This window comes from Corvus cornix, chromosome 3, assembly GCF_000738735.6.
Source record: "Corvus cornix cornix isolate S_Up_H32 chromosome 3, ASM73873v5, whole genome shotgun sequence".
NCBI lineage: Eukaryota > Metazoa > Chordata > Aves > Passeriformes > Corvidae > Corvus > Corvus cornix.
The window spans coordinates 11,017,405-11,043,175 of record NC_047056.1 but is presented as its reverse complement, the minus strand read 5'-3'; the positions used below and the strand labels follow the sequence as shown (position 1 = coordinate 11,043,175).

The 25,771-nt window shown below is 44.8% G+C and overlaps 1 protein-coding gene across 11 annotated transcripts in view; it reads right to left on the bottom strand.

The window, feature by feature from the left end:
* Positions 1–729: 729 nt before the first annotated feature.
* The window catches only part of LOC104696613 (WD repeat containing planar cell polarity effector), a 148,761-nt gene continuing 123,719 nt past the window's right edge, over positions 730–25,771 (bottom strand). For 8 of the 11 annotated variants that reach the window (XM_039568549.1, XM_039568550.1, XM_039568552.1 and 5 more), the window contains 4 exons: positions 15,968–16,094; positions 9,387–9,481; positions 7,762–7,790; positions 730–1,741 (listed from right to left, as the gene is read on the bottom strand). In XM_039568549.1, the coding sequence (XP_039424483.1) occupies positions 1,691–1,741; positions 7,762–7,790; positions 9,387–9,481; positions 15,968–16,094 (302 nt within the window). In that variant the 3' untranslated portion in view covers positions 730–1,690. The other 3 variants (XM_039568551.1, XM_039568553.1, XM_039568554.1) reach the window with 3 other exon arrangements.

The window sequence follows — 25,771 nt, the reverse complement described above, 5'->3', positions numbered from 1 at the left end:
ATCCCTATTCAACACTTTTTTTTCCTGGACAGACAGGACTTTTCCAAGAAAACCATGTGAGGATATTTTTTAATGAAAACCTGCAATTTTAGGAAACAGCATTCTGGACCTTATGTACATTTCTAGTATCACTTCCTGTATATTTTTTAAGCTGAAATCCTCTTAGCATGCAAAGTAAATAGATTATGATATACTGAAGGATTAAGAATCACTGTCTGGTGTCAGATTAATCCCTCATATAGACCATCACTTGTACTGACAGAAATATGGCTGCAATTCAGCAAAATAGCTGTATGGCAAGGCAGTGTGTCGCAGCCTCTTAGGCAGAACAAGCCCCCTGTCACCGCGGTCCAGCGCCGTGCCCTGTGTTTTCCAGAAATGCAATTTCAATCCGTGGGACATTAAAGGCACGCTCCTCTACAAGCTGGGCCGTCACCGTCTCGGCTCTGCGTGGGGAGGCGAGGCAGCAGCTGCTCTGTTTCAAAGCTCTCTTTATTTATTTTTCCCTGTTGAGCGTACAAAACCCTATGGGCTGCAACCCCTTCGCTCCCTTCAAACCACAAACCAAAGCATCTCCTTCGCATGGAAAGGCACGGATTGGGAGGAAATGCCGAAACGGTGCAACCAAAATCACCCATCAGGCAGCAGGATTTTGACTCATAGGGGAAAATGGATTGTAAATATTTTATTTGGGTAAAAGCAGAATTTTTGTTAATAAAATACTTCTAATGGCTTGTGGGTTTTTTTTTTTTTACATTGTGCTTTCATTTTCAGTCCATCATACAGATTTGTTCACCACATAAAACCAACTTCAAGAAGCTTACTGGCTTTGGGTTTCAACCACCCAGTGCTCCCCAAAAAATTCAAGCTTGACCCACACTTGTGCCTATGACAGAGTACAGAATATCCATGTCCATACACTCTGCGCTCCATCAGGTGGAGGGAGAAAGGACCCGCGATTATGCTCGCCCCTCTTCACTGCCAGAAAATAAAAGAGAGAGGGCTGGCACAGGTTACGTTCCCTTCTCAGTGCATTTTCTCTCTGTGGTTAGAGGAGGCAGATTAAAATCTGGACTCCAGTGGAATGATGCTTAAGAGGCTCCGCATCTTTTTTCAAGGCAAAATAATGGTTATTCAACTAAGATGATATATCTAGATATGAAAATGGAGAGCATTCTTTGAAAAATGCTGCCGACTGTGAAAGGCTGCTCTTTCACAGAGGTATCCTGAGTGAAGATCTTATCTGCTGGTATCTCAAAAGACGGTTTTCAGAGCCTTAAGCGGAAATTCAAATCTGCTTCCAAGTGAAGATTGTAAAAACATATAATGCATAGAGAATTACAGACTTTCTCCTGAAAAGCTTATGGATTCATCCAAGAAACCCCACAAAATTTTTCACCATTGAGTTTGTACAGTAACTGGGGATCTGCAATTACTTGCTTTTTTGACATCTCTGATGAAAATGTCACCAAATTGCCCTCCACAAGCAAACACAGGGCACTTTGTGCATGGACATGTCCATGTGAACTCAGAAATAATTTGGAGGTCTTAAGGGCAGGATATTTTCTAAGCTTGGTGTTTTGTCATCTGCCAGTGGTCAGATCCAGGGCCGGTTGCAAATTTGCCAAAGGACTTCCCGTGAACTTCACCACCTCGGTGAGGTTTCCTCTTCTTTACTTTGGCAGCTCAGTCACACCAGCCCAAAGTGCACAATCTGGAGAGACCCGCTGTCTCCAGTGTCCTGCGGGGGAAAGACAAGCAGGATCAGGCAGGCTGCAGGGAGAGGCACTGGGGGATGGAAACACAGGTATCAAAATACCACCCCAACCCAGGGAGAAGAGACAATTGCAGACACTGTCCCAGTTTGGCCTGGGAATGAAGGATGTAGCCCCAAAATGGTGAAGACTGGCTTGTCATTCAAGGTAAGGCACTTCCCATCTGTTTTTAAACAGATGCTCTGCCCCTGCTGCTCCTGGGAAAACCAGGGGCTGCAGCTCCAGGGACCGTGCATGGTGTCCCCAGGGATGTGAGGAGCTGGCACTTGAGTCTCCACCTGCCTTTGAGACCCCTCACCTGGTGCTTGGAAGCTTATTGGCAAAAGCGAAACTTTAGGTTTTTGTTACCTTTTAATTAAAACATACTGTGAACAGCACAAGGCTGGGTTAATGCCAACGTGTGGCCAGCCAGGTTTTAAAGTGGGGATGGTATTTTGCATTCCTGACACAATGCAAATGCATGATTTCAGCACAAATCCCTGTCCTGCACTTGGTGCCTGTGCAGGGTGGAAGCCCCAGCCCTGTGGGCCAGAGGACATGGCGATGGGGAGAATGTGTGCCACCAGCAGAGGTTATTTCCTAACCCGGGCTAGCGTGCCTGCGAAATGCATGAAATGCTTTGCCTTGGAAAGCGATGTAGTCTAGTGAGTCATTGCTTTCTTTTGAATTACAGATGAGTAGCCAGCCCTTCATGATGCAAAGAAAAAAACTAGGTGTGGAGCTGGAAACAAAGGGAAACGTGTGTTTGTCCTGTCTCAGAGGGCAAAACATGCTGTCTGGTGTGGGAAGAGGGGGTGGGCTTGGCTCCAGGAGGTGGCTGTCAGGGCTGTGTCAGGCTGTGGGAGCACTGGTGAGGGTGGACAGGACTCATGTGAGTGACTCCCTGGCTCCTTGACTTCAGGAATACTGAAAAAAAAATCTCCTAACTCTTGAAGCTTCAAAAGGAACCTTTACCAGAGCAGCAGCTCCATCTCATGGCATGTGCACTTCACCACAGAGATAGAGATCTCCCTCCAAAACAGCATTCCCTCCACAACCTCCCTACCTAGGGAGGGAGTAGTAAAAGTACAACGGCTCCAAACAAGCTCTGTAGGGACATTGAGTTTCCAGCCCATGGCTTGGCTCTTCCCTTGCAGGGAGATGGTGAGAGGTGGCCCTGCCAAAATACAACCCCTTGAAAATCCTCAGAGGTGTTTTGAAGATGATATGAAAGTGTCCCTGATGTCCCACCTGAACCAGTGCTTGTATCCAGACCCCACCACGTTATTCCAGTGTGGAAACTTGAGGCACAGTTTCACCACTGAGACTTGTGCTTAGCAAGGCACCTCTCTCTTCAAGGAGGTTATGAGCTGCCTTACTTGGAAGCAGCCCTCATGGTGGGGCTGTGTGTATGTGCCTTGGGTTTTGGGTGGCTTTAAGCTTTCTGAGGGCCCTCCTTTCTCTCTAAACAACACTTGTTGGAGGTTTCAAAAAATATGCTTTTTTTTTTCAGTAAAGCCCTGAGGAGAATCAGTGGCTGAAGCTAAAGAATGGGTGGCTCTTTTGCTCCTTGGGCTGTGTCAGGGCCTTATGGGGAGGGGTTTCTGCTGGTGGTTGCTCTGGGGATCAGGAGAGTAGGTGGGGCAGGCAAATGCAGACTGGAAAAAGACCCCACACCGTGTTTGACCATTTAAAAATTCAAGGCTCTTTGGGTAGGTCCCTGTCTACTTCTGTCAAGGTGCAGAGTCTGGAGTGCATCAGGTGGGTATCTGACCTGGGTTTGTGATTTGTGCCTCTGTCTGGGGAGAGGTGAACAAGAAGCCAGACCTGCAGACCTACCTACTCGCTTTTTTAAAAAATGCTTTTCAAAAAATCCTATTTGCAAACCTCTCTGGTCACACTAAAGCAGACCTGGTGGTGTCGCGTGGGAAGCCTGTGATGTGGCATGAAGCTTGTAGAAGTATTTAATGTTAATCAAAGGCTGAAGAGTGGTAATGACTGGAACCTTCCTCTGATACCTGCATCTTTTCTGATGTATCACCCCGGCAATAAAAGATGCCGTAATAATTTGATGAGAGTTGATTTTCATGGTGCAGGAAGAGGGCTGTCCAGGAACAGGGGCAGCCAGCACTGCAGCACTGCTCTCTATGGTAATGAGCTGCTAGTCCTTCAGAGAAGGAAAACATGAATATCCTGACAGGAGAGCATCTACTTGTGCCCTGGAGAGTTCAGATCGTGGGGCTTTTCATAGTAATGATGTGGTGCCGCTCCAGCAGGCGAAGGGAGGAGCGGTATGGGAAGGCATACCCTGTAATTGAAAATCCACTAAGTCATCTCAGACCTGCAGGGATAGCAGGATGGAGGCAGTGGTTTGCTCTGTCTCCACAGGTCTGAGGTAGAACAGAGGATCCTTCTACTCTCCTGGAGTGGGAAATACAGAGAAATCTCTTCCCCGTGCTGCTGTATTGCTCCCAGGAGGCTATGCTTTTTCTCCTGGGATTATTCTCAAGGGCATGATGAAGGTGGGAAAGGACAAGAGTGGGAGAGAAGAGAATAAATGAAGGAGCCCCGGGAAATTATTTTAAACACTTGTCTTATTCAGATGAAGACTGCCTGATTCCAGGCTGCAGGAATGACTATGTGGAAGGACATGCCTGTTGCTAGGATCCGTAGGTACTACTCCTTTTCACTGGGAATGCCTTGTTTTCCTTGAATAGCATAATACAAAACCATTCTGGCTGATAGGTATTCAGCTGAGTGATAATATATTAAAACTGTCATCTGGCAGCCATAAGGAGCCATTGGCTCCAGCATCTTAAGTTGCCCTGTAGAAGATCAGTCTCTGGTCCAGGAACAAGAGAGAAGTTGAGATTAAAGTTTTCCAAAGGGTCTTGTTTGTACCAAGGTAGGCGACCAGGGTGTTTGGAGCCTTGGTTTCACTGATCCAAGTCGGGGGGCTGCTAAATGGAGACTCTGCACTAACCTACACAGTTGCTCAAGATTATCAAATTCCAGAATAACGCAGACCAGGAGGGACCTCTGGGGCCACCCTGCTCAGAGCAGCAAGGCTGGGCCAGGTCTCAGGCAGCACAGTCCTCCAGGCCACCCTAATCTCCCCTCCAACCTTTCCTGGAAGACAGGACAGAACATGAACACCAAATCCTGGCCACTCCAAGTATTGTGGATGGAACGCTCACTTCTCATTCGCTTCAACCTTGTTGCCTGAGGAGCCATACCCACACAAGCCATGCATAGGGCAAGGAAAGCTGCAGCTTATCCTCATTCCTCCACCATCTGTCTTCATCCCCACCTTCGTGCTCAGTGGTGGGATCCTCTGGCCAGACCAAAACCAGTCTGGCAAAGCCACATAGTCTGCATTTGTCCTACTGCCAGCTGAGAACACTTCAGCAGCCCTTGCCCACCATCAGCCTCACACCAAGGGGCTGCAGGCAGGACACAGGTGACCTGTGCTAGTGCTGGAGGGACACAGGTGACCCCCATGGTAGTCACAGTCTTGCCCCTGAGCCACTTCTAATGCTTTCCTCCAGAAAACAAATCTTGTTCAACAGCTTGAGCACTGCTTGGCTGTGTGACAGCCAGTTGCTCTGGCAGGTCACTGGGAACAGTTTGTTGCACGATCTCTGTAGTTTCAGGGAGGAGAAGCTTCCTCATAGCTGAGAGCAGCAGCGAGAGTTCACATGCTGTGATGCACCTACAGAAGACAGGCCCAAGTCAGATCCATCCCTGCCGAGGTCTCCGTGGCCATTTGCACTTGGAATAGGTCACCTCTGGCTCCAGCCTTTCCCCAATAAACTGGAAAAGGAGGGCAAAGCAAATCCTCCTGCTCACAACTGCAGAGATCTTCCTGCAGAATTGCCTGTGTAAGAAGGGCCGGGTTTTGGGTGTGCTCCCCTTGGGTGGCACCAAGCCCAGTATTGTGCGAGCTCCTGCTGAAGCAACATGCGGGAAGTGGTGTCAGGGGGATGCCAGCCTGGGGAAGCAGGGGGGTGAAAGTGGGACCTTGGGGATGGGCTGTCCATCATGCAGCAGGCTGCTGGTGGTGTCCAGGGGAAGAGCCGCTGATGGTGGGTTTGGGTTGGATTTGGGATGGGTTGAACTAAAGCCACAGGTCGGTCCAGCTAGAAGGATCTGCTCTGATTTGCTGGGTACTGGTTCCTGTGATAGCACCCAACTGCTGCAAGACTTCCGAATTTCCAGATGCCATTCAAAGCGAGGACAAAATGTTGATGGAAATGTTTTCACAGAAGCATAAAGTTAGTGTTACATGGATGTCTTTTCTTGGTGTGCACTACAGGCTCCCCCTACCCTGCCAGCCATCTTCCTCTGCAGCTCACAGCTGTTGCCTCCCTTCCCTGGGTCCAGAGCAGCTCGGATAGAGGTGCCCCATTTTCCTGTGCATAAGCAGCTCTGCAATGTGTGCTGAAATCAAAACACCTCCTCCCAGGTCACACAGGTCATACTTTGACCCACCAGCTTTTAGCAACAGTGACCACTCAGCTGCAGTAACTTTTTGGAACCAAAGAATGCTTTAACCACTCCCTTGGGTAAGTCCTTAACGATGTAATGGCAAACTTTCTTCTGTGCATCACTCTTGTTATATAGCCTGAATCTTTGGGCTTGTGGATTTCATTGTTATAGTCAGAGATTTCAAATTAACTTCTCAGTTTATTAATTCAACTGCTTATGTGAAGGCAAGGAGGTCTTCCACACAGCTCGGGGAAGGAACAGTTAACTGCTGGCTAACTCAGCTGCAAACCCAGGGATCCCACCAATGTCTTCAGACCATCACTGCTGCTGTGCTTTACTTTACTCTGTGTCCTGAGGCCACCAAAATCATTCAAAGGCCAATGGGGAGATCCTGGGAGACGAGTATTTCCCATCAGTGCGACCCTGACTTGGTGAACTCTGGCACCTGGTCCCCAGGCTCTGCCCATCCTCCACCCAGTGCAAATGCACAGGGGCCTGCAGGAAGCTGCAGAGGTGGGGCCGCTGTGTGTTCTTCCTCAGTGCTTCAGGACTGGTAGAACAGCTCTTAGAGCACAATTTTACTTGGCACAGGCTGGTTTTGTAATGAAAGAAATAAATAAGTGCCATCCTGCTCTGCTGGGAGGTTGAAGTGTTTCCTTTTTTTTTTTTTTAATGATCTGTTTGCACTGAGGCCAAACACTGAATACTTTGGCCTCAAAAATAAAAGTTTAAACAGGAATTGTAATTGGGAGGAGGCTAAAACATAGGTGCTCTTGTGCCTTCATCCATGCTGCCACAAGATTTATTTTATCATTTGTTACTTTTTTTTTTTTTTTAATTTTTCCTTAGAAGTAGAACTGAGGAAGCGCGTTTGTGCTGCGTGCTGCTGACTCACCAGCTCTGGAGAGAGGCTCGCCCTCTGCCTGTGCTCTATGTGCACCCCACTGACTCCCAACCACCTGGGATCCCAAACCAGGCTGGGAGGGAATGTCCCCATGGCAGATGTAGGATCTGGGGGACAGGGTAGTGTTTCCCTGCCCACATGGAAGTCTTCTCCTTCTCTCCCTCCCCAGTGAGTTTCCTGCAGGCTGGAAGCGTGGGAGCCTGTGTGGGAGAGGGAGGAGAACACAGGCCTGGAGGCTGGCAGTGTGGGAAGGGATGGACCACCTCTATTTGCAGCACCTCGCAGTTAAATCAGTTCAGAGTTATAATGAAACCACAGGGTAGCATCTCACTCCTCTTCCCTGCAATCTTCCTCTTGGAAGTGCCAATCCAAGCGCTGGTTAGCTCATGTAAGATAAACGTGGATGGAGGACGAGACTTTTATGTGCTGTGCTCCATACAAAGCACCAGGTGAAGCCCTACTCTAGCAGAACCGTACAGGAGCATTTCTACCAATTCCAGCAAGAGCCCTGCAGGCAGACAGCTTGCAGGGACAGGCTTGGGGAGTTTCAGGAAGCTTCAAAATAGAGTAAATAATAATAAGCAGAAATAAAATAATAAATCAGAAATGGGTTACCTGCTCTGAAGGAATGGCTCTCGTATTTCCTTAAAAAAACAAACAAACAAAACACAACAAAAACACCCACCATGTTATTTACATTCCATTTAACTCACTGAAAAACCCAAACAAATAGAAGTATTATGTAACGTTCACTTTTTTGATAAAACAAAGCTATTTTATATCATGTTATTCAATGGATGAATTACAATACTTGTTTATACAAGTCTATACACGTAGGATACATATATTCCCTCAAACACCACAACAAGTTAAAGCAACCATGATTTTTGTGGATGAGGCAGTGTGGAGATGCAAGGCCAGCAGCAGATCAGGGATCCCACGTAGTCCCAGCACGGTGGAGAGCTGTTGCAGGACTGGGATGGGCAGCCTGGGACAGTCATGACTGCAGGACACCTCTGTCCCTGCAGTGGGGTAGCGCTGGGGTGGTGGGGCTTGGCAGGGGCTGCCTGCCTGAGTGCTCTCCTCCTGTCTTGGGAAGGCTTTGCAGTCTGCGTGCTGCCAGGTTGCTGCAGGAGCTGCTTCAGGATGAGGCTTCATGTTACAGCTTGAGCCGAATTAACAGCTGCCAACATCAAAAAGAAGTCCTGCTGCAGGCAGTGTCCTTCTGCCCCTCGCTTGGTGCTGTCTGTGGTGCCTTCTAATCCCCACACAGGGCAGGTCAGTTCATGGGATGGACAAAAGCCCATGGGAAAGCAAACTAACAACTTTTTTTGGGTTGGGTTAATGTGCTGTCAGCTCCCTGCGTGGTCCCGGGAATGTGGGGGGAAGAAGGTGGCGAGGGGGCAGCGGGACTGTCCCATTGAGATGGTGGCAAGCTGCTAGTTCGGCTTCACTGCAAGGTGGAAGTGTATCCATAACTGGCTTGTCCTGCACAGGACCAGGAGCTGGACTCGATGATCCTGATGGGTGCCTTCCAACTCAGCCTATTCTATGATTCTATGAAACTATCTCCTTCAGCTGTGGCTGTAGGAATCACCCCACCCCCCTGTGCCTGGAGACTGGCTCCATTCCTACCCACCTGTCGGTACAGCAATGGGACACCCGGACAGGGCAGGAGATAAAAATCCTCGTCTCACCCCTTGTGCAAACACTGACCTATCCCTGCCTGGCTGCCTTCACGGGATAGCTCTTTAACCATGACCTTCTCATGCTGGACTGCTCCTCTGCTGAACTGCGGCACTCCCTGGGCTCTGCTGTGATGGGGATACCAGGCGCTGTCGAAGAAAGGCAGCCCCTTTGCCTCCTCCAGAGCCCCGCAGAAGCCACGTGCGCTGCTCCTTCCCAAGCCACGGAAGTGGGGAGGCTCTGCTGCTGCTGGCTCCTGCACAGACTAACAGAGCCACGACGGCTGAGAGTAACAAACCCTGCCTGTTTTTGTTAAATCACGGATACTGCTTCAAGATAAGGAGATTCAGGTGATTGGTTGACTTATTCTACCTTCCATGAGCCAGGGCTGAGTCCTCCTGCCTCCCCCTGCCAGGAATACACAAACCAAGCTCATGCTGCAATGCCACTGCCTTGTTTTTCCTCCCGGACCCAAATGAATTTTCAAGATGTGAATTACCAATATTTCTAGCCTCATCCCCTTGAGCATATTTGAAAGAGACTCACTCGCTTACCTTCCTGGCTGCTAGAGAAGGTTTTCCTGATCAGGGAGGTGGTGTGGCCATCCGCTCCAGGCTCAGTGCCCCCTGCCTGTCTGTGGCTGGTGGGTCTTGAAAAACAAAACAGAAGTGATAGAGGGAAACACTGCAGAGCAGACGAAGGCTGTTTTGTTTGTTTTCTATCTTTTCAAGTATACAGCAGTCTGTGTAATTTCCTGGTTACAAACAGCAGCTCTTTTCTATCAGGTGCCATTAGGTTTGTTGACTGAGCGTCACTAGGATCACTCCTTTGGCCATGCAGTTGCTCCACCACTGTCCTGTCATTCAAAGATGAGGTATAAAGCTGGTGTTTTTTGGAGCAATTACACTTCTGTTAAGCAGGACAGGCTGGGGATGTTCAACACACATTGCAGGCACCAGGCACTGTTGGCAGCCCTGCATGGAGGAAGTTGGGCAGATGCCAGGAGAGGAGGATATCAGACCCAAAATACAGCATGGATTTTCTGTAATTTTTGTCCCTACAGCCCTTTCATCACCGAAATCCAAGTTGTGAAGGAGGTGCAGGAAGGAAAGCACCAGCTATGTGTTATGGAAAATGCAGATGGATTTGTTTTCTTCTTTTTTTTGTTTTTTTTTTTTTGGTTGGTTTGGTTTGGTTTTGTTTGGTTTTTTTTTTTTGTTTTTGCTAGTCTTGGTTTCTTCACTCATCATTAATCTCTGCTTACACAGGCTTGTGGAAAGGCAATCCATTCCCAGTGCAGTGGAACTGGAAACCTGGAGGCCATGTTGTGCCATCTCAGCTCGCTGACTCGCCACTTGTCCTGCCATCCACAACCTGCCAAGTGCTTGATGAAGTCCAAGGGAGCATTGCCTTCATCACGGCTGAGTCAAGTAGAGAAAATAAACTAAACACCCAATGCCAGGCCAACTGGGAACTCTTTTGGGAGGATTCTCATCATTTGGGTAGCTTTTCGTCCTCTGTGGATGTAGTCATGATTTAAGCAGTGTTTTACTCAAGGGTGGCTTTCAAGTATGACAGCAGTGTAGCTGTGAGAATAAAAATGGGAACGCTTTTGTGCAGCACCCAATTTCTTCACTGCCACACTGTGAAATCTCACTCAGCTTTGATAATACAAACAATACATTCCAGGCGTAAAAAGCCCTTTATAACTGATGACAACATAAATAATTAAAGAAAAACTCAGATTTTGCCTGTGCGTTTTTCTTCCCACTACCAGTCAGGCAACAGCTATGCAAGCAGCTGGGCATATGTAAAGCAACTAAAAGCACCTCTCCTCACCAGCTTTCTCGAGACATTTTTAAGCTGCAGTAATGCAACTCTCCCATCACACTAAGCTTTATTGGTTCAGTATAAGAAACTAAGAAACTTCATTGGAGACCAGATTATGCTGGTTGCAAAAGCAGGGGGATTCTTGTGCTCTTCGACCCCATTATCTCCTGCGTAGTGTCTTGATCAGCTTTCTTACACACGGCCTCGGATTCTGCCGAGACCCGCAAATTGCTTTTTTGGCTGCCAAATTGCCATAACCTCTTCTATTTTTATATTTTAAAAGAGCTTAAAACCCTCCATCCTCTTTGGATGTGTCTTTAAAATTGACCAGTACTGGGAGGATTTCATGTGTATCCGAAGGCTTAGAAGAAGATGTTGCCTCTACTGAGCTTCTAGTTTTACAGTCAACAGACATGAAAAGCCCAGCGGGGATAAAAGGAACTTAACCAGTTCTGTCTAATGCATATAAATCTACCTAAGAGCTCAAGGCACTGGAAGTACTCAACGCACTACATTTATCTAAGATACAGAAATGGGTCTTCAGCCCACATGCCACATGCCCCATTTTGATGCCAAGTTAATATGAATTAAGAGACTGAGATGAATAAACAAGGTCAGTCTGGGCTGGGCCAAGTTGAATCAATGTAAAATAATTGTCAGTATTTTCTGTCAGCAGCGCTGGTTTATCTTGGCTTGGGATTCCCGGTGCTATAGATTATAAAATGTTTTCAGTGGAACAGTTGGCAGACATTTTATTGATTTTTCTTTGTTTTGTGAATGCTGGAAAAATTTTCATTAAGTATACACACCATTCATGTGATGAAGCCAAATTGCTTTTTCAAACTTTTCTTTCTTCAAGTGTGCTAATGCGTTAACACATTAGCAATCTAATTTAATCAAGAGGACCTTTGTCTAGAATCAAGAGGCCATGGAGCACACCTGGATGTATCTCAAGCACTTATGGGCTAAGAAGAGTTAATTTTGTGTTTTCAAGGTGCAGTATGAACACTGACTGATTAATTTGCCCCTCTGAATTTGGTAATGTATTATCTCAGTTTTACAGAGGTAGAAATCGAGAGTGCAACTTTGCACAAAGCCATCTGTATCTGCCTGCTGTTGCATTCTTGAGGCACATGAAGCTCCTGGGCTGGCAGTGGCAAAGAATGAGAAGGAAGAGAAGGAAGAGAAGGAAAGAGAAGGAAGGCTGCAGCAACCAGGCAGGAGCAGCACTGCTGAGCTGCTGGATCCCACTTCTGACATGAATTTCCTACACCACACCACCACATCCCTGCATCACACCTATTAATACAGTTAATTTGGAACTGAAGACTGCTCAGGCAGATAGAGCAGCTGGTAGGATTACACCCGGACCTGGCAGACGTTATTTCTCAGCCTATATTCCTGCTATTTTATGACTGGGTTTGCTTCCTGGTTAAAGAAGATTTTGAAAAAGGTGGAAGAACAAACAGAAGTGCCATAACGGTGATGAACGCTTCCTTTAATTGCACAGAGCAGTCAAGTAGGAATAAGAAATTCATTTAATGTCGTTTTTTATGTGGCACACAAAAGGGGATGCTGGGGGATAACTCTAATTCCCTCCCTCTATGCTGATTTAATAGCCAACATACACAGATCCAAAAGATGCTGTTAATGCTTCCTGAGGTTTGTTCAGTGATGCTACAGATTCAAAATATACAGACATGCTCATGAGCTTAAATAAAAACCTTGTAGAGAAGTAGGAATATGTGTATTTTTAAGTACATAACAACAAGAAAGTTTTACAATAAAAATCACTGTGATGATAAACACTTTTGCCTTCTATCTTAATCACTTGTACTAAAATAATAGCCTAATTAAAATGGGAATAGTTCTGGTTTGGGGGATGGGGACTAGGTAGATGGATAATGAGCTATGAACCCCTCCAACCCAGCCTCACGCACATCCTGACACCGCCAACAAATGCAAGATATTTAAGCCCACAACACATTATGGTAAGGAAAGAGAATGACACACTGATGGGGAGGAAACCCACACTGCAGCTACCAAGGCCAGTGGCAGAGGAGTGAGTACAGTCACAGCTCTCTGTGACTCTGGTGCCAAGCTCTGGCATGGTCACAGGCACTCACTGGTTGACTCATCCAGAAAAAAGCTCACAGGCAGTCATCAGCTCCTTTGTGTGGCTGAGAGGATCAGCATGCTACCTTGGTCCTCTGTACTAAAACATCCAAAATACTCTCCTCAAGTACAGGCTTCTGCTGCAGGGTAATGCTGATCAAAATGTTTTCATAAACAGGTAACAAGAATAATGGGAGGACGAGAATGGCCAGGCTAAAACATAGCTGATACTTGGAAGGAGAGAAGGCAATGGTCAATGCCAAATGTAAACCGGAGGTGAGGTCTTTATTATCTTTATCTTAAGAAATTATTCACTGGACTGTGCATTGTTGGTGGTGTTTAACTGTGCTTTTTATGTTAGAGTGAAAGAAATCAGGCGGCAAATGAAACGCTGCTTTCTGGAAAGTTGTTCCAAAATCTTTGCTGCCCATAACTTTGTGTGTGTGTGTCTGGCTCAGAAAGTTAACTACAGCTCTCCACTGGCAGCAACACGATTGCTGCTTCCATAAAACATCATGGAGTTAAATCAAGAATAAGTTCTCAAAGAAATAAATCCTTGAGATTGTTTTATAAATGATTATTTTGTTTCCAGCCTTTTCCATCTGTTTGCTGTCCCTGTCTTCATCCCGGACTATGGCTTTCCTGGTTAACTAAAGGAGGTGATGATGTGAAGAGTTAGTTGAAGTGATTTTTTAATCACACAGCCTGAAAACTGGGCTCCAGTTACACATATGCAGATGTTAAATGCCCTGAAGGGCATCAGAAACAAGATTTATTAAGCAAGTGGAACATAAGTGTCTTCTGCTAGTCTTCACAGGGCCCTTGCTTGTGACTTCTGCCTAGGTGTAACTCATGAGATATGCCTCAGCTGTCCCAAAAGCTGAAATACAAGAAAGAAAGAAGTATGTGCTGGAGATGAGCCTCCAGAAAGTTGAGTGAAATACAGATCTGGGACTGCATCTGGGACTGAGAGGGGTGGTTGTGTTAGAAATGCAGTAATGTAGTAATTGGTGTGACTAGCTGGTACAAAGATGTACCAGCTTTCAAAGACTCTGAAAGAAGAAAGAACAGCCATTGGATTCTCTCGCTGAACACCAGCAAAGTCCTGGTGTGGTGTCTTACAGGAACTTAAAGAACCACTGCTACCCAGAGGAAGCCAATTACAAAACTGGAAAACTCTGGTAATGCTGTGAGTATCTTGAACAGAGAGATTAAACACTGCAATGACCGCAAAACAGAGAACAGCCCTATTTATGTAGGGTCCCAAAACTAAAACTTCCTTTCTTTATAGAGATTTCTTCACATGAAGAAGTCTGATGCAGACTTGGCAGCAGACGTGTTGTAGAAGAGCAACTCTGTGAAACTGGAGGCAAACCAAGCCACAGTTGGGTGCTTGCAACCATCTGTGGCTTTCTTTAAGCACAGGGAAGAAGCTGTTGGAGTCACCTGTGCCTCAGCAGGTGACTTTCCCAGATGGTTGGTGTTGTCACAGGGAGTGCCTTCGAAACCTAAATTCTTCTTGGCAGGCTTCAAGCAGCTGCGGCCAGCCAGGACAGCCGTGAGAAGTTTTCTTTCATAGCATTGCAAGTGGCAATCAAAATCTCCGGCCTCTCCCGGCGGAGGTCAGCAGCATCTCCAGGTGTCCGCAGGCGGAGGAGCTGGTGCACGGGTGGGAGCTTGCTTTATGCTCTGCAACCAAAGACCTTGGGAAATCCCAGCTGTTCATGCAGCTCTGGCGATTGCAAGGAACCACTCCTGAGGCTCAGCAGCTTATGGTGACCCACCTGGGTAGGTGCAGGCAAACGTGGTCAGGTGGGGAGCCCAGGAGTCGGAGCAAAGTTGAACTCTCAGTCTCTCTCCCGAGATGCCTGACGAAGGCAGATGTGGGACTGCCAGAGATGTGTGAGTCATAGCAACCTCCGAAAGGGAAAAGGTGAGCTGAAGGGAGGGAGGATAGCGTGTTTATACCTTGGGATCAGAGGCGTGTTGGGATTAGTCTCTGCTCTGGTGCGCTGCTAAAGGAGCTCCTTTTCTTAGAGCGCTTGGAGAGCCCTCTGGAGACAATGTAGTCTGCAGCATGGAGACCGTCTATGTTGTTTGCCCATATCAGTATGGTGGTACCTTCATCCCAAAAGTTAAGAAGGAATAACTGTGCACTGTACTTTTAAAGGTAGGCCCCACCTCCAAACCCATTAGATAGCTCTGAAAGCTTTAGAGCGTGCCCCGTGCCTTAAAAGTTGTAGGCAATGTATAAAAGAAATACTTCACTCATGATGTGCAGCTGGCAAAATGGATATAACCCTGAATACTGGAAAAGCTCAATGTGCCCATGTGAGGGAGACAGAAAACTAGTTAACATACAGATTTCCAGAAAGAGAAGGAAATGCGTGTTTTGCCCACATGAACAGCGTGTTCAGCACAGTTATGTACAAGTGGCTGGGATGAATGCAATGTGGAAGTTCAATGGCATACTCACATCAGATTTACTAAAAACATTCCTACATGCAGTAGGCATAGAAAATAAAAATAAGTCTATATACTATATATACTCAATGGGAACAAATAACTGGTTTTTTTCTTTTTTTACCAAGAATGCATGAAGAAAAATAAGAGAAACAAATGCTTTTTGAATCTTTGCAGAAGAGCTATTTCTTTCTAATTTCCTGCCCCTTGCAAGGTGGTGTGCAATGAAAGCATTGGAAAAAACCCCAGTCATCAGAGCTGTTGTTTCTCTCACAGCTAAGTTCAAGGTTTGAATCAACTTCAGAACAAGGGCACTCTCAAAAGATCTTCCCAGGGGTTTTGATCACAGGCTAGAGATGTGCTTACAGAAATCTGCAAAGATCATGTCAGGTTTTTAAAAGTTCTGTTCACCACCTGCAACTGTTAATTTGCTGCATTTCCATTGCTGTATTTCACTTTTCTCCATATTCAACAAGCAAGGCTGCCTTTGCCCAAACAATTTAATTGGAAAATGGTTGTGCTAGTGTGTGTTAAAAGCTTGCAAACTGTCTATTTCTGGAGATTTCTTTGTGCCTGTGCCGTGTCCTTTGGGCTTCCAGGTTTTTCTTAGTTCCTCCTTAAGGTCTTAATATTTTATTGTGTTTGCAGTCGTGATGCAGACAACAACTGCAGTTGCCAGGAAGGTTCAGAATATCAAACATACATTTCAAAACTATTCAGAACTCACCTGCCGGAGCAGCTCTGCACTGGTGGTGTGTCGGCAGGGCCAGGAGCAGGCAGGTTGCACCCTCCTCCCTGCTCTGGAGATTGGTCAGTGAAAGATGGGTCTTCTTCGTCTGACTGCCCCAGAAGTTCTGTTAAGAAGAATCAAGACATGGTGTCACACTTACTTAGTTTGAAAGTACCAGCCAAGCTGCCAACTGTTTGCCTTGGATGTCCATAAGGACAAGGGTGTCCTCTCTTGAGATGGATCAAACTGAATGGAAACCCATATGCTTCCACAGCTTTCACCCTTGGCTTTTCCCTTGAAAAGGAGGCCCAGTAGCCAATGAGCAGCAACAAGAAACAGGTCCAAGAGTTTTTAAAAGACAGAGACTGAGTGTATATTGGCTGTAGTTAGCGAGGAGGAAATGTCTTCTCTAAATTGTCAACTACAGAAGGTCCAGCAGGCTGCCAAAGGCTGCTGCACATGAGCATTTTCCTGCTGCCATAGGGATCAAAGCCTTATCAATTGGACTAGCTCCCCAGAAGGGTATCTGTAACTCTTTCCTTTAAAAATAAAGACTTCCCTTAGCTTTGTTTTAAAATATTTTGGTTCACAATCAAGACCTGAAGTCTTCAGTAGGTGAAGCATGGGCATCCAATTCACAAATTCCAGTCTGAGCCCTCTGGAAAAGGAAATTGTTTAAAAATATCTGAACCACTTAAAAATACAGAGAAGGAATTGCATATTCTAGGTGTGAGACTTTAAATAAATCAATAAAAAATTTAATCAAACCGCAGGCTAGCAGAGTTTGGATTAAGGAAAAAAAAAAATCCTGTTACAGATAAAGACTTTAAAAGATTTTTCTCAAAATCGTAAGACCCTTTTGCATTTTTTTCCTCTTCTAATCCTGTTTTTCTCCCCTTGTTCTCTGCCTTCTTGGATCCTGTATAAGCTAATCTGCATGATACCCATGGTGGCACCATGGACAGTGGGGAGGATGTAACACCCTGGCGAGGGTTGCCACACTGTTGGTTAGAATTTTGTCTGGAGACCCAGAACACTCGCTGGCTTAGGAAGGCAAATCTCCTCGTAAGTGTTTCTGAACCTCTGAGTCCTAAAAATCCAGTGCTGTAGGATTGCTGTGGACTATTCCTACTCTTCATGTCACCTAAATATTACTGGCATCTGTGGTGTGAGGGAGGGTGAAGTGTGGCAAGGTTTGGCTTTCCCAGGTAGCTGATGTTGTCTGTCTGTGCTGCTGCTTCCCACAGGCAGAGCAATGTGGGAATAGTTGAAAAACTTGGCTGAAAGCAGCACACCTCGAGCAAGCACACCACACTACAATAAATAAAGGTGCTAAGCCAGCACTGTGCAATTTCCCCTCCAACTTGATTAAAAAATCCAAAGAGAAATAAAAGCAGAGGAGAAAATAGGTGGACGGGCAATGCTTTACATCTCAGAAACTCAACTCCAGGGCAAGTAAGGGAGGTTTCTCTGGGCAGCTCTTCTTGGAGCCTGGCAGAGTGAGAAGCCAAGAGAAGGAGAGGAACAATATTGAGAACTTATAGAGGTTCAGGAGAAGCTGCTTTTCATATACGTGAAGAACTCTGGGAAAGGGCTTAAACAAAATTCCTGTTGATTGGGGGAAAAAAAATAATTAGGCAAAATCCACTGCAGGTCTTGCGGCACAAACTTTGACAGCCTCTGCTTGGGAACACATCTCTCACTGCTGTGCTCCCACCTGGAACTGAGTCTTTGGTCCTGAAGAGCCTCCCTCTCCACTTCGCCTTATTTTGTTAAGAAAGAGAACATTAAACCTTTTAATTTGCAAAATGTCAAAGCTCAGATGTACAGGGTGAGTCAAGCAGATGTAATTAATTTTTCTTTTATATTTTTTCTTTTTCCAGTAACATCTAAGGCCTACATAACTTACCCCCTTAAAGTTATAAACTTTTACCAATATATGATGTCCATGACTTCTTCTGAGGCTGACCCAGCTCCGAGGAGTGGGGACATTTCAGAACATAAAACCCTGAGAGAAGCTCAAAGAGGAGTGTGTATTGAGAAAAGAAACAAATTAGAATTGGGTCAACTTTGTCTTGATCTCTTTCCATCACACTACTGATTTGTGTTTTCTTGTCCCTGCCGAGAATCAGAACTGAGTAAATCCCAGTCCTCACACCAATCACTTCAGCGTAACTCATGCATGTGCTCCAGGTGGTACCCAGCAGCTTTTTAACTGGAGTGGGCTACAATTTGGACATACAGAGTCCTTGTGTGCCACATTTCTAATATATGAATGCCATGAGCATATAATGCATATAATTATATTTTGTGCTGTGGATGCAGCACAGCTACACCTTGCTAAATAATGCTACTGGATCCATGGGAACCTCATGGAAAACAGAGCAGTCTGTCATCTGCAAGCACCAAACCAGGGGAAGAGCAGGGTTCTTACCCACAGGAGTGCAAATAGACTTCTCTGCACTTTTGTATCTGAAATAAATATCTGAAATTGACCTCAAGTTATGAGCATTGAACCTATTCTGGTCTGGAGATACAGCTGCAGTGTGGAGCATTTGATAGGATCAGATGCCAGGAGTGGTTCAAAGCCACAAAACCATCAGATATGAGCTATAGAACAAAGAAATAAATATTTTTGTTGTGGGACATGGACTCTGCTCCCTGTGAGAAGTGCTAAAGCAGGAAAAACAAATGCACAAGGGACACTGTTTAAACAACACAGCCATTCCCAAACTAGACTATCCCACTTTTAATTAGAAAGGGAAGGATTTTGACAACAATGTCACAGAGCTGGGAGAGGGTGGTGGTCCTCACATTTAGATCAGGGCGTTGTCTAGGGTTTGGTGTTTAACAGAAATCTGACTTTGTGCTAGCACTGGAGAGATCACAAGTTTCACCCAAGATTTTGTATTCAGGCAATCTGGGATACTCCTTTGGCTTATTGCATAATAAACTGTTGCTGTTTTAAATTCTAACCTACTATTTGCTTAACATGTTAGGATCTGGGGATTTCAATCTGAATTTGCATTTTAAAAATTTGAGAGTTGGTATTATGCTAATGTTGTGGTTTCATCATTAAAGTAATTTATCAGATGAAATAATGTGAATTTTTTGTGCTAAAAATCTTAAAAAAATTCCCATTTGTCGTGATCAATATTGGGATAATATTGTGTATACGCCCAACCACACAATGACACAATGCATATTCTGCATTTCCAAAATTTCGTGGTAATTGCTATTGCTACATCTGTCAGAAAGAGCCAAATATCTTTCTTTACAAGTCCACTCAAAGTTTTCCTAAGCTTTAATGAGCAGGATGCTCTCTAGGTAATGCATGCAGGTGATGAGATATCATGCCTTCCCGGCTTATACATCTGTCATTATTTAACCACATCTATTCTCTTTTGAATCTGTGTCTGCAAATCGGAAGCTGTTTCCATTCTCCAGGATCCTCCACTGGACTCTCAGGGATAAAAATGCATTTCAGAACGTGCAAATCCGTGGTAAAATGAAAATCTCCTTTTAATATTGTTTGCAGAATTGACAGCTCTACTTAACAGAAGCCATTAAATTATTTACAAAGTAGCAGCTGCTCTTGTAGCAGCCTTTTTTGGGCGTGAAAAATAAACTAGTTGATAAGTGAGAGATAAGCCATTTGACTTCCTCTTTGTGTGCCTGGCATGGTACGCAGAGCCAATTCTGTACAATCTGATGTTTACAGAGCAATCCTCGTGTACGACCTCCTTAGGCAACAGGGACACAAGAAGCCTTTAAAATGCTGAAGCAAGCATTTAATCAGAACTCTTCATGCTGATCTCTGAAAAATTCAATAAGTTCAAAAAATGTAACTCCTTCTAAAGATAAAATATCATTTTTTTGCTTCAAGAATTGCAAATATATGCCAACAAACTCCCAGTGAACCACACAGACTTCAGCCGCATTGCTCTTTTACAAAAAAAAAAAAAAAAACGAGGTAAATAGTAGCGTTTTTCCGAGAAAAACAAATCAAGGGTCTGGAGAAATGCAAATAGTTAATTCAAGTGAGTGCTGTAAAACAGTAGAATTTACTAACAATCACACTTTTTTTCTCTTAGGCATTTAAACAAATTAATTTTTTTCTTGAATAGCTAATTCTATGTAAATAAGTTCATATCTCCTCTTATTATGGAATAACTTTTTTTCATTTAAGTGTTTCTTTTTACCTGTTGAAAGCAAGCTCTCATGATATTATGAGGTTTTGGGGATTTTTTTAAAGGCAAATAACTGCTGCAGAAGGCATGAGATTGGGCATGATTTCACACATTATCAAGTTGTGATAATTCTATCCCAGGTTTTCTCTACACAAAGCTATTTCTAAAACCACTGCATGAAGTTCTTCTGGTATTAAAATCAGTGGGAACTTCCATTGCTGATTTGAGTCTGGTCAGCTCTTTTTTTCTGGCTACAATTGTTCTCCTGAAAACGTCTTTCTAAATAAACATATTCTAATAAAATTGTTTCGTTTCATCAAAATCCTGCAGGGAAACCACAGAGCTTTGTTTGTGAGAGTGGAAAAATGTAACTCTAAATTTCTTTGCTTCTTCTCAGCTAGTTTTCCATGGATTTTTATTTTTAGATTATTTTTGTGTTGTTTTGTTAATTCCCAAGGCTGACATGTTTGCATTTGACAAATTGAAGAAATATTGGTTTTATAGTACTTCTCAAACTCATTGAGAACAGCTGTTACAGTTTAAAGAGCTGGATAAGATTAATTCTGAAATTAAATCTGAATATCTCCCAGTTCTGTTGTAATTTAACAATCTGATGCCTGAGAAGATAAGGCATCACTACTAGTAGAATCAACCCTTAATAGTAGCATAACATGTCATTATTTCACTAGTTGGATAGTAGGGGTATTAGCAGCAGCAAAAATGTTTTAGTGGGTGTGCCAGGAAATTTAAGAATTAATATAAAAGTTATGTGATAAAACTAAAGAAGTAGCTAATATTTATAAACAACTGCTTTTATTTTTGTAGCTGACACAGTTATACTTCACTTAGCAGTCTTCTGCAGTCTGCAGTGAAACCTGGCTCTAAAACTTTCTGCAAATGGAAATGCTGAGTCTTTACCAGCTTTGGCTGAGATTTCAATCTTTACTACTCATTTGCTCTGCCAGAATCAGGCACAACATTAAGTTAACCACTAAGTCTGAATAGTTAATTTTGTATCTCCCTGGAGCCTAAGCAATCGGGCTCCTTAGGAACCACCCCAGCAGTGCCAATATTAATTAATTTTAAAAAGAAGGTGTGTCTTACAGGGTGATCCAGATGTGGAAGTACCAAGCCGTGATGAGTCTCCAGCTGAAAGAGACTGAATAACCAAGGATTTGCTTCAATTGCGGGCCGTCGCACTTCAAAGGCTTGATTGGTGTCTCAGCAATAGAGATGCCGCACCTCTACATGTTATCAGGTTTCCCAGCCCATGTGAAGTTTGCCGGACAATCCTGGCAGTGGGCAAGCGGTTCTCCTCTCCCTGTGGATGCCTGTGAACCAGCTGGAGTGCCAGCATGAGCAACCTATGGCTGCTACTGCTCAGCAATTACAGCCAGCACAGGAGGGAGGACAGTCCTGGCGACGAGGCAATGTCTTTGTTTGCTAAGTGATGCTTTAGACACGGTCTTTATTTTTCTTTTTTGTTTATTTCTTTTTTTTTTTTTCTTTTTCATTTTAGGTGACTCTCTAGAAATAGCTGTTCTAAAACAAAGCTGTGGAAAAGCTGCTGGCGAGCAGAGACATTCCCATTGTTTGGGGCGAAGGCTGCAGCAGTGGAAATGTGGGCGCGTGCTCCCGAGCATCCCAGCGAAAGCATTCTCATTATTCATAAGTGATGCTCCAGAGACTCCACATAGGCAAAAGCGCCTCTGGCATTGCAAGCCCCAACCCACAACGGGCAAAGCCGGCGCTGCCGAACCTGCGTGTTCCTTCAGCTGCTCTCCGTGACGCCTGTGCATGGGGCACACCCTCTGCTTGGCACTTCCAGCTCAAGGACCCAGCTCCTCCACTCCTGGCTTCTGCCCTTCAGGCATCCAGGGCAGGGAGAAGTGCCGGCCAGACCGGAGGCAGGTAGGCTCCGGGGAGAAGAAAACCATTTCAAGGGGTTAATTGAAAAAGAAATGTATCTGCAAACACGAGATGCAGAATGGGAGCCTGCAAATGAATGCTGCCAGCTGGAAGCTGACCAAACTGATAAAGCAGAAAAGAAATTGAGGGTTAAATGTTTTGGATGCTGAAGGCTTGGAGTTCAAAGAGGAGCTCAAGGAAACTCCCAGCCACCAAGTCCATACAAAGAGGCTCTAGGCAAACACAAGCCTTCTGCCGGACAGCTTTATTCCAAACAGTTTCCAAGAGGCAGTGGTTCAAAAGAATGGTTATGGGATATCTTTTAGCATCTGGGAGCTCTTTTACAAGAAAAGATGATGCCCACAGGTGAGCTATGGCTGAGGGGCAAAAGGAGTTGCTTTCCACAGGGAAGAGGATGAGAAGTGCATCTGCCCACGTTGGGTTGGAAGAACAATGTGTAACTGTGGATGTATTTTTATTGCTTGGTAGAAAACACAGAAGGGAACTGGTCCTCCAGGCCAGGAGGTGAGGGCAAGGCTGGAGGTCACTCTGCCTTCCCAGGAGCACCAGCTCCTGTCCACACCAAGAGTGGAGTGCTGATGGCAACCCATTTTCCTCCAGGTATATAAAGACTGAACGACTTAAAGTACAAATTCTTGCCTAAATGCCAGGGAGAAAACACCTTGGATTTTTTTTTCCCCCAAAAATAATCTGGTTTAGGTCTGAATGGGCTGCTCTGTGGTGGATTGGGAGCAGGAAAGCCACCTTCTTCCACTGGATCAGGAAGATGGACTCGAAACAGAGGATGGGACAACCGGTGGTGTGTGTTTCTCTGATAGAACACTCTCTGTGCCAGTCCTTTCTCTTGTGATTTGGTGACAAGGACCCTGCATTTCCCACATTTTCCATCCCCTGTGCAATCAGACACCTTGGTCCTCAGAAAGCCTTTTTTTTTTAATCAAATCCTAGTGCAGGAATTGTACTTATGGATGGGAAAGTAGTATCCACACTTTTTGAGCAGGTGCATAACTATGCCACAGCATTGGAGCAAGGCTAGAGTTCACAAGTTAGGTAATTGTATCTCTCTCAAAAAGGAATTGCCTCAGACCAGTTAATTTGTCAAGATAACGAATTGCAGCAATTCTCCTCATTTGGAGCTGGGCCACTAACACTGATCTGAACTGTATTTAAACTCTTGATGACAGAGACTGAAAAAGATAATGCAATACTGGAGGTACAGGTTCCTGAAGCAAAACTTCATGTACAGCTGGAGTTGAGAGGCAGCAAGGGCATGCGAGTACACATCCTGCATATCCCTTAGATATGAAGAAATTCCCTGGGGCACTGACTCTGGTGCCTGGGCAGGCAGAGTTCATCTTGAATCTTTGGGAGTGATTGAGGTCCAAAAAGGATAATGTAGCACCCATCTAGTCTCAGTTTCTGCAATATGAGATAACACGAGGAGAATTTTTACACCCCCCCTTCCAAATAAAGAAACATACCCCAAAACCAGTCATTTGAAGTTATTGAAAGCTTTATGGTAGCAGCAATAAAAACCCATCTGAGGGCCTGATGCTGGGATTCCCATGGCATTGTGTTCTGTCATGTATGTCAAGTATGGTTGCTGCCATATTTTTCTTTTCTGTGCCACAGCAGGCATGAACGTGTTTGGAGGAGAAGAAAAGCAGAAGAAAGCTTCAAGTGAGAATGCAGGCTTAGGCCAATGACTGCTCCATTTCCGATGAAGGTTAAGTAGACAGCATCAGGTAAAACAAAATGATGCATGTTCTTGTGCCAGACCTTCTCCTCTGGCTGCCAGGCGTTCCTTCCCCCACAACAGAGACATGGACCAGAATAAATCCTGTACATTGACTCAGGGGAACTCAGGGGAACAGAAAAGAATCTTTGACTCTGCCCTGGACTGGCACACCCTCTCCAAGAAAACAATGGATTGAAAAAAATATTGGTTGCTAACTGTGACTTTGTCAGTGCCTTAAAAAGCATCAACACAAGAAATTAGACAGATAGATTATTTCAGAATATTTCTGCTCAATGGCCTACTTAGGAATGAAATGACTTTCTTATGTTATTCAGAATAATCATTCTCTACCTGTAAGTGCGCTTAATTTAGAAAAGCAAAGTGGCTTTTATTTTGGAATAAATGCATCCACAGGCAGAGTTCTTTCCAAATAGCTAATCTGGTCATTGCCACATGTAAACAATTTATGTAAACGTAAATTGATGAGGATGGTAAAGAACTCATGAAGGTATGGCCTGGGACTCTTTACTCAATTTGCAAGCACTTACTTAGACCTATCTTCCTCAGGGCTATTATGGTGATCAACAGACCTTACAGAGAGCTAGGTTCAATTTAAACAACATAGTCATATGTTTGAAAAAGAAATGAGCTTTTGAAAAACTTCTCTCTCCCCAAGTTCCAAGTCTACATTACTTCAGCTGATCCTCACTTTTAAATATCTGTCAAGTGGTAATCTAGGATTTAGTAGATCTCAGAATTGCTAATTGCCCATAGGGTTGGGTCTAAGGCTGGTAGGGGGTGGAGGTGAAGTGTGTGCAGCCTCTTCTAGAGCAGGCGAGTGGCTGGTAAAGGGTGACTTTACATTGCCTGCAGCTGCTTTCTTGGCTTTGGCTAAAGCTGTCTTGCTGTGTGCAGATTGCAGAGAGAGGCTTAAATGCTAAGGTAGAAAATTGTGGAAAGAACAGATCTTTGCAAGGTGGGTTGTCATCTTATGCATCGTGTTGGGTGCTTATCTCTTTTTCTTCCCAAGATGTTTCTGCTGCTCGAGTGCTCCTGGGAGAGAAAGGGCCACCTCAGACTGGAAATCTGGGCTGAGGCTGCTCTGACTGTGTTTGCTATGGCTTAGTGTGTGTGTCCACACAGCGTGGCAGCAGCAAGAGCCATGTGGGAGATGCAAAGTGACCTAGATCAGCATTCCTAATTCCTGCAGCCATGCCACTCGTCCTGTGCAAGAGTGATGTGAACCAAATACCAGTCACGTTAGAGACTGACCTTGTTTTCTTGGAGAAACCTGTGTAAAAATGGATGTAACAACACTCTTGACACTTACCTCACAGGATGTTGTGAAGCTTAATTAAATGTGTGCAAAAGCATTTTGAGATCCTTAGATGAAAGAAGTTTTTATAAATGCAAATTATAATAATTACGGCTAGTAACCACCATCAACTACTGAAACAATTAATTCAGGTTGCCACAGGCCATCACAACAACGTGTGCAAAGAGGAATCAGCCATTTAATGACATATATGTTGCGTGAGAACTCAAAGCCTTAAAAATACTGTAAACAAAGAGGAAAAAACCAGACACTCAGGGCTTGCCTCTGAGGGTGCCATTGGTGGAAGTTTCCTTGATTGTTTCCATCACCTCCGTGTTTGCATTGTGATTTATCCCCCAAAAGAGCCCACCTTAAAGATTGCATCACTGGGATCATTTTATGTTCTTATGACTTTTATATTTGACATTGCAAGAAAACTGAAAATGACTGCAAACACCTCAGCTCACAAAAATTTGGAAATACATGAATATAACTTTGTTTTTGGTTAATTCTCCCTTCACCCAGTTCCCCTCTCCCCACACACTCCCCTCACCCCGGCATCCCCAGCCCACTTACAGCATCACAGAATAGACTTTGGCTACAGGGCATTATCCAGCTGACTTTCCAAG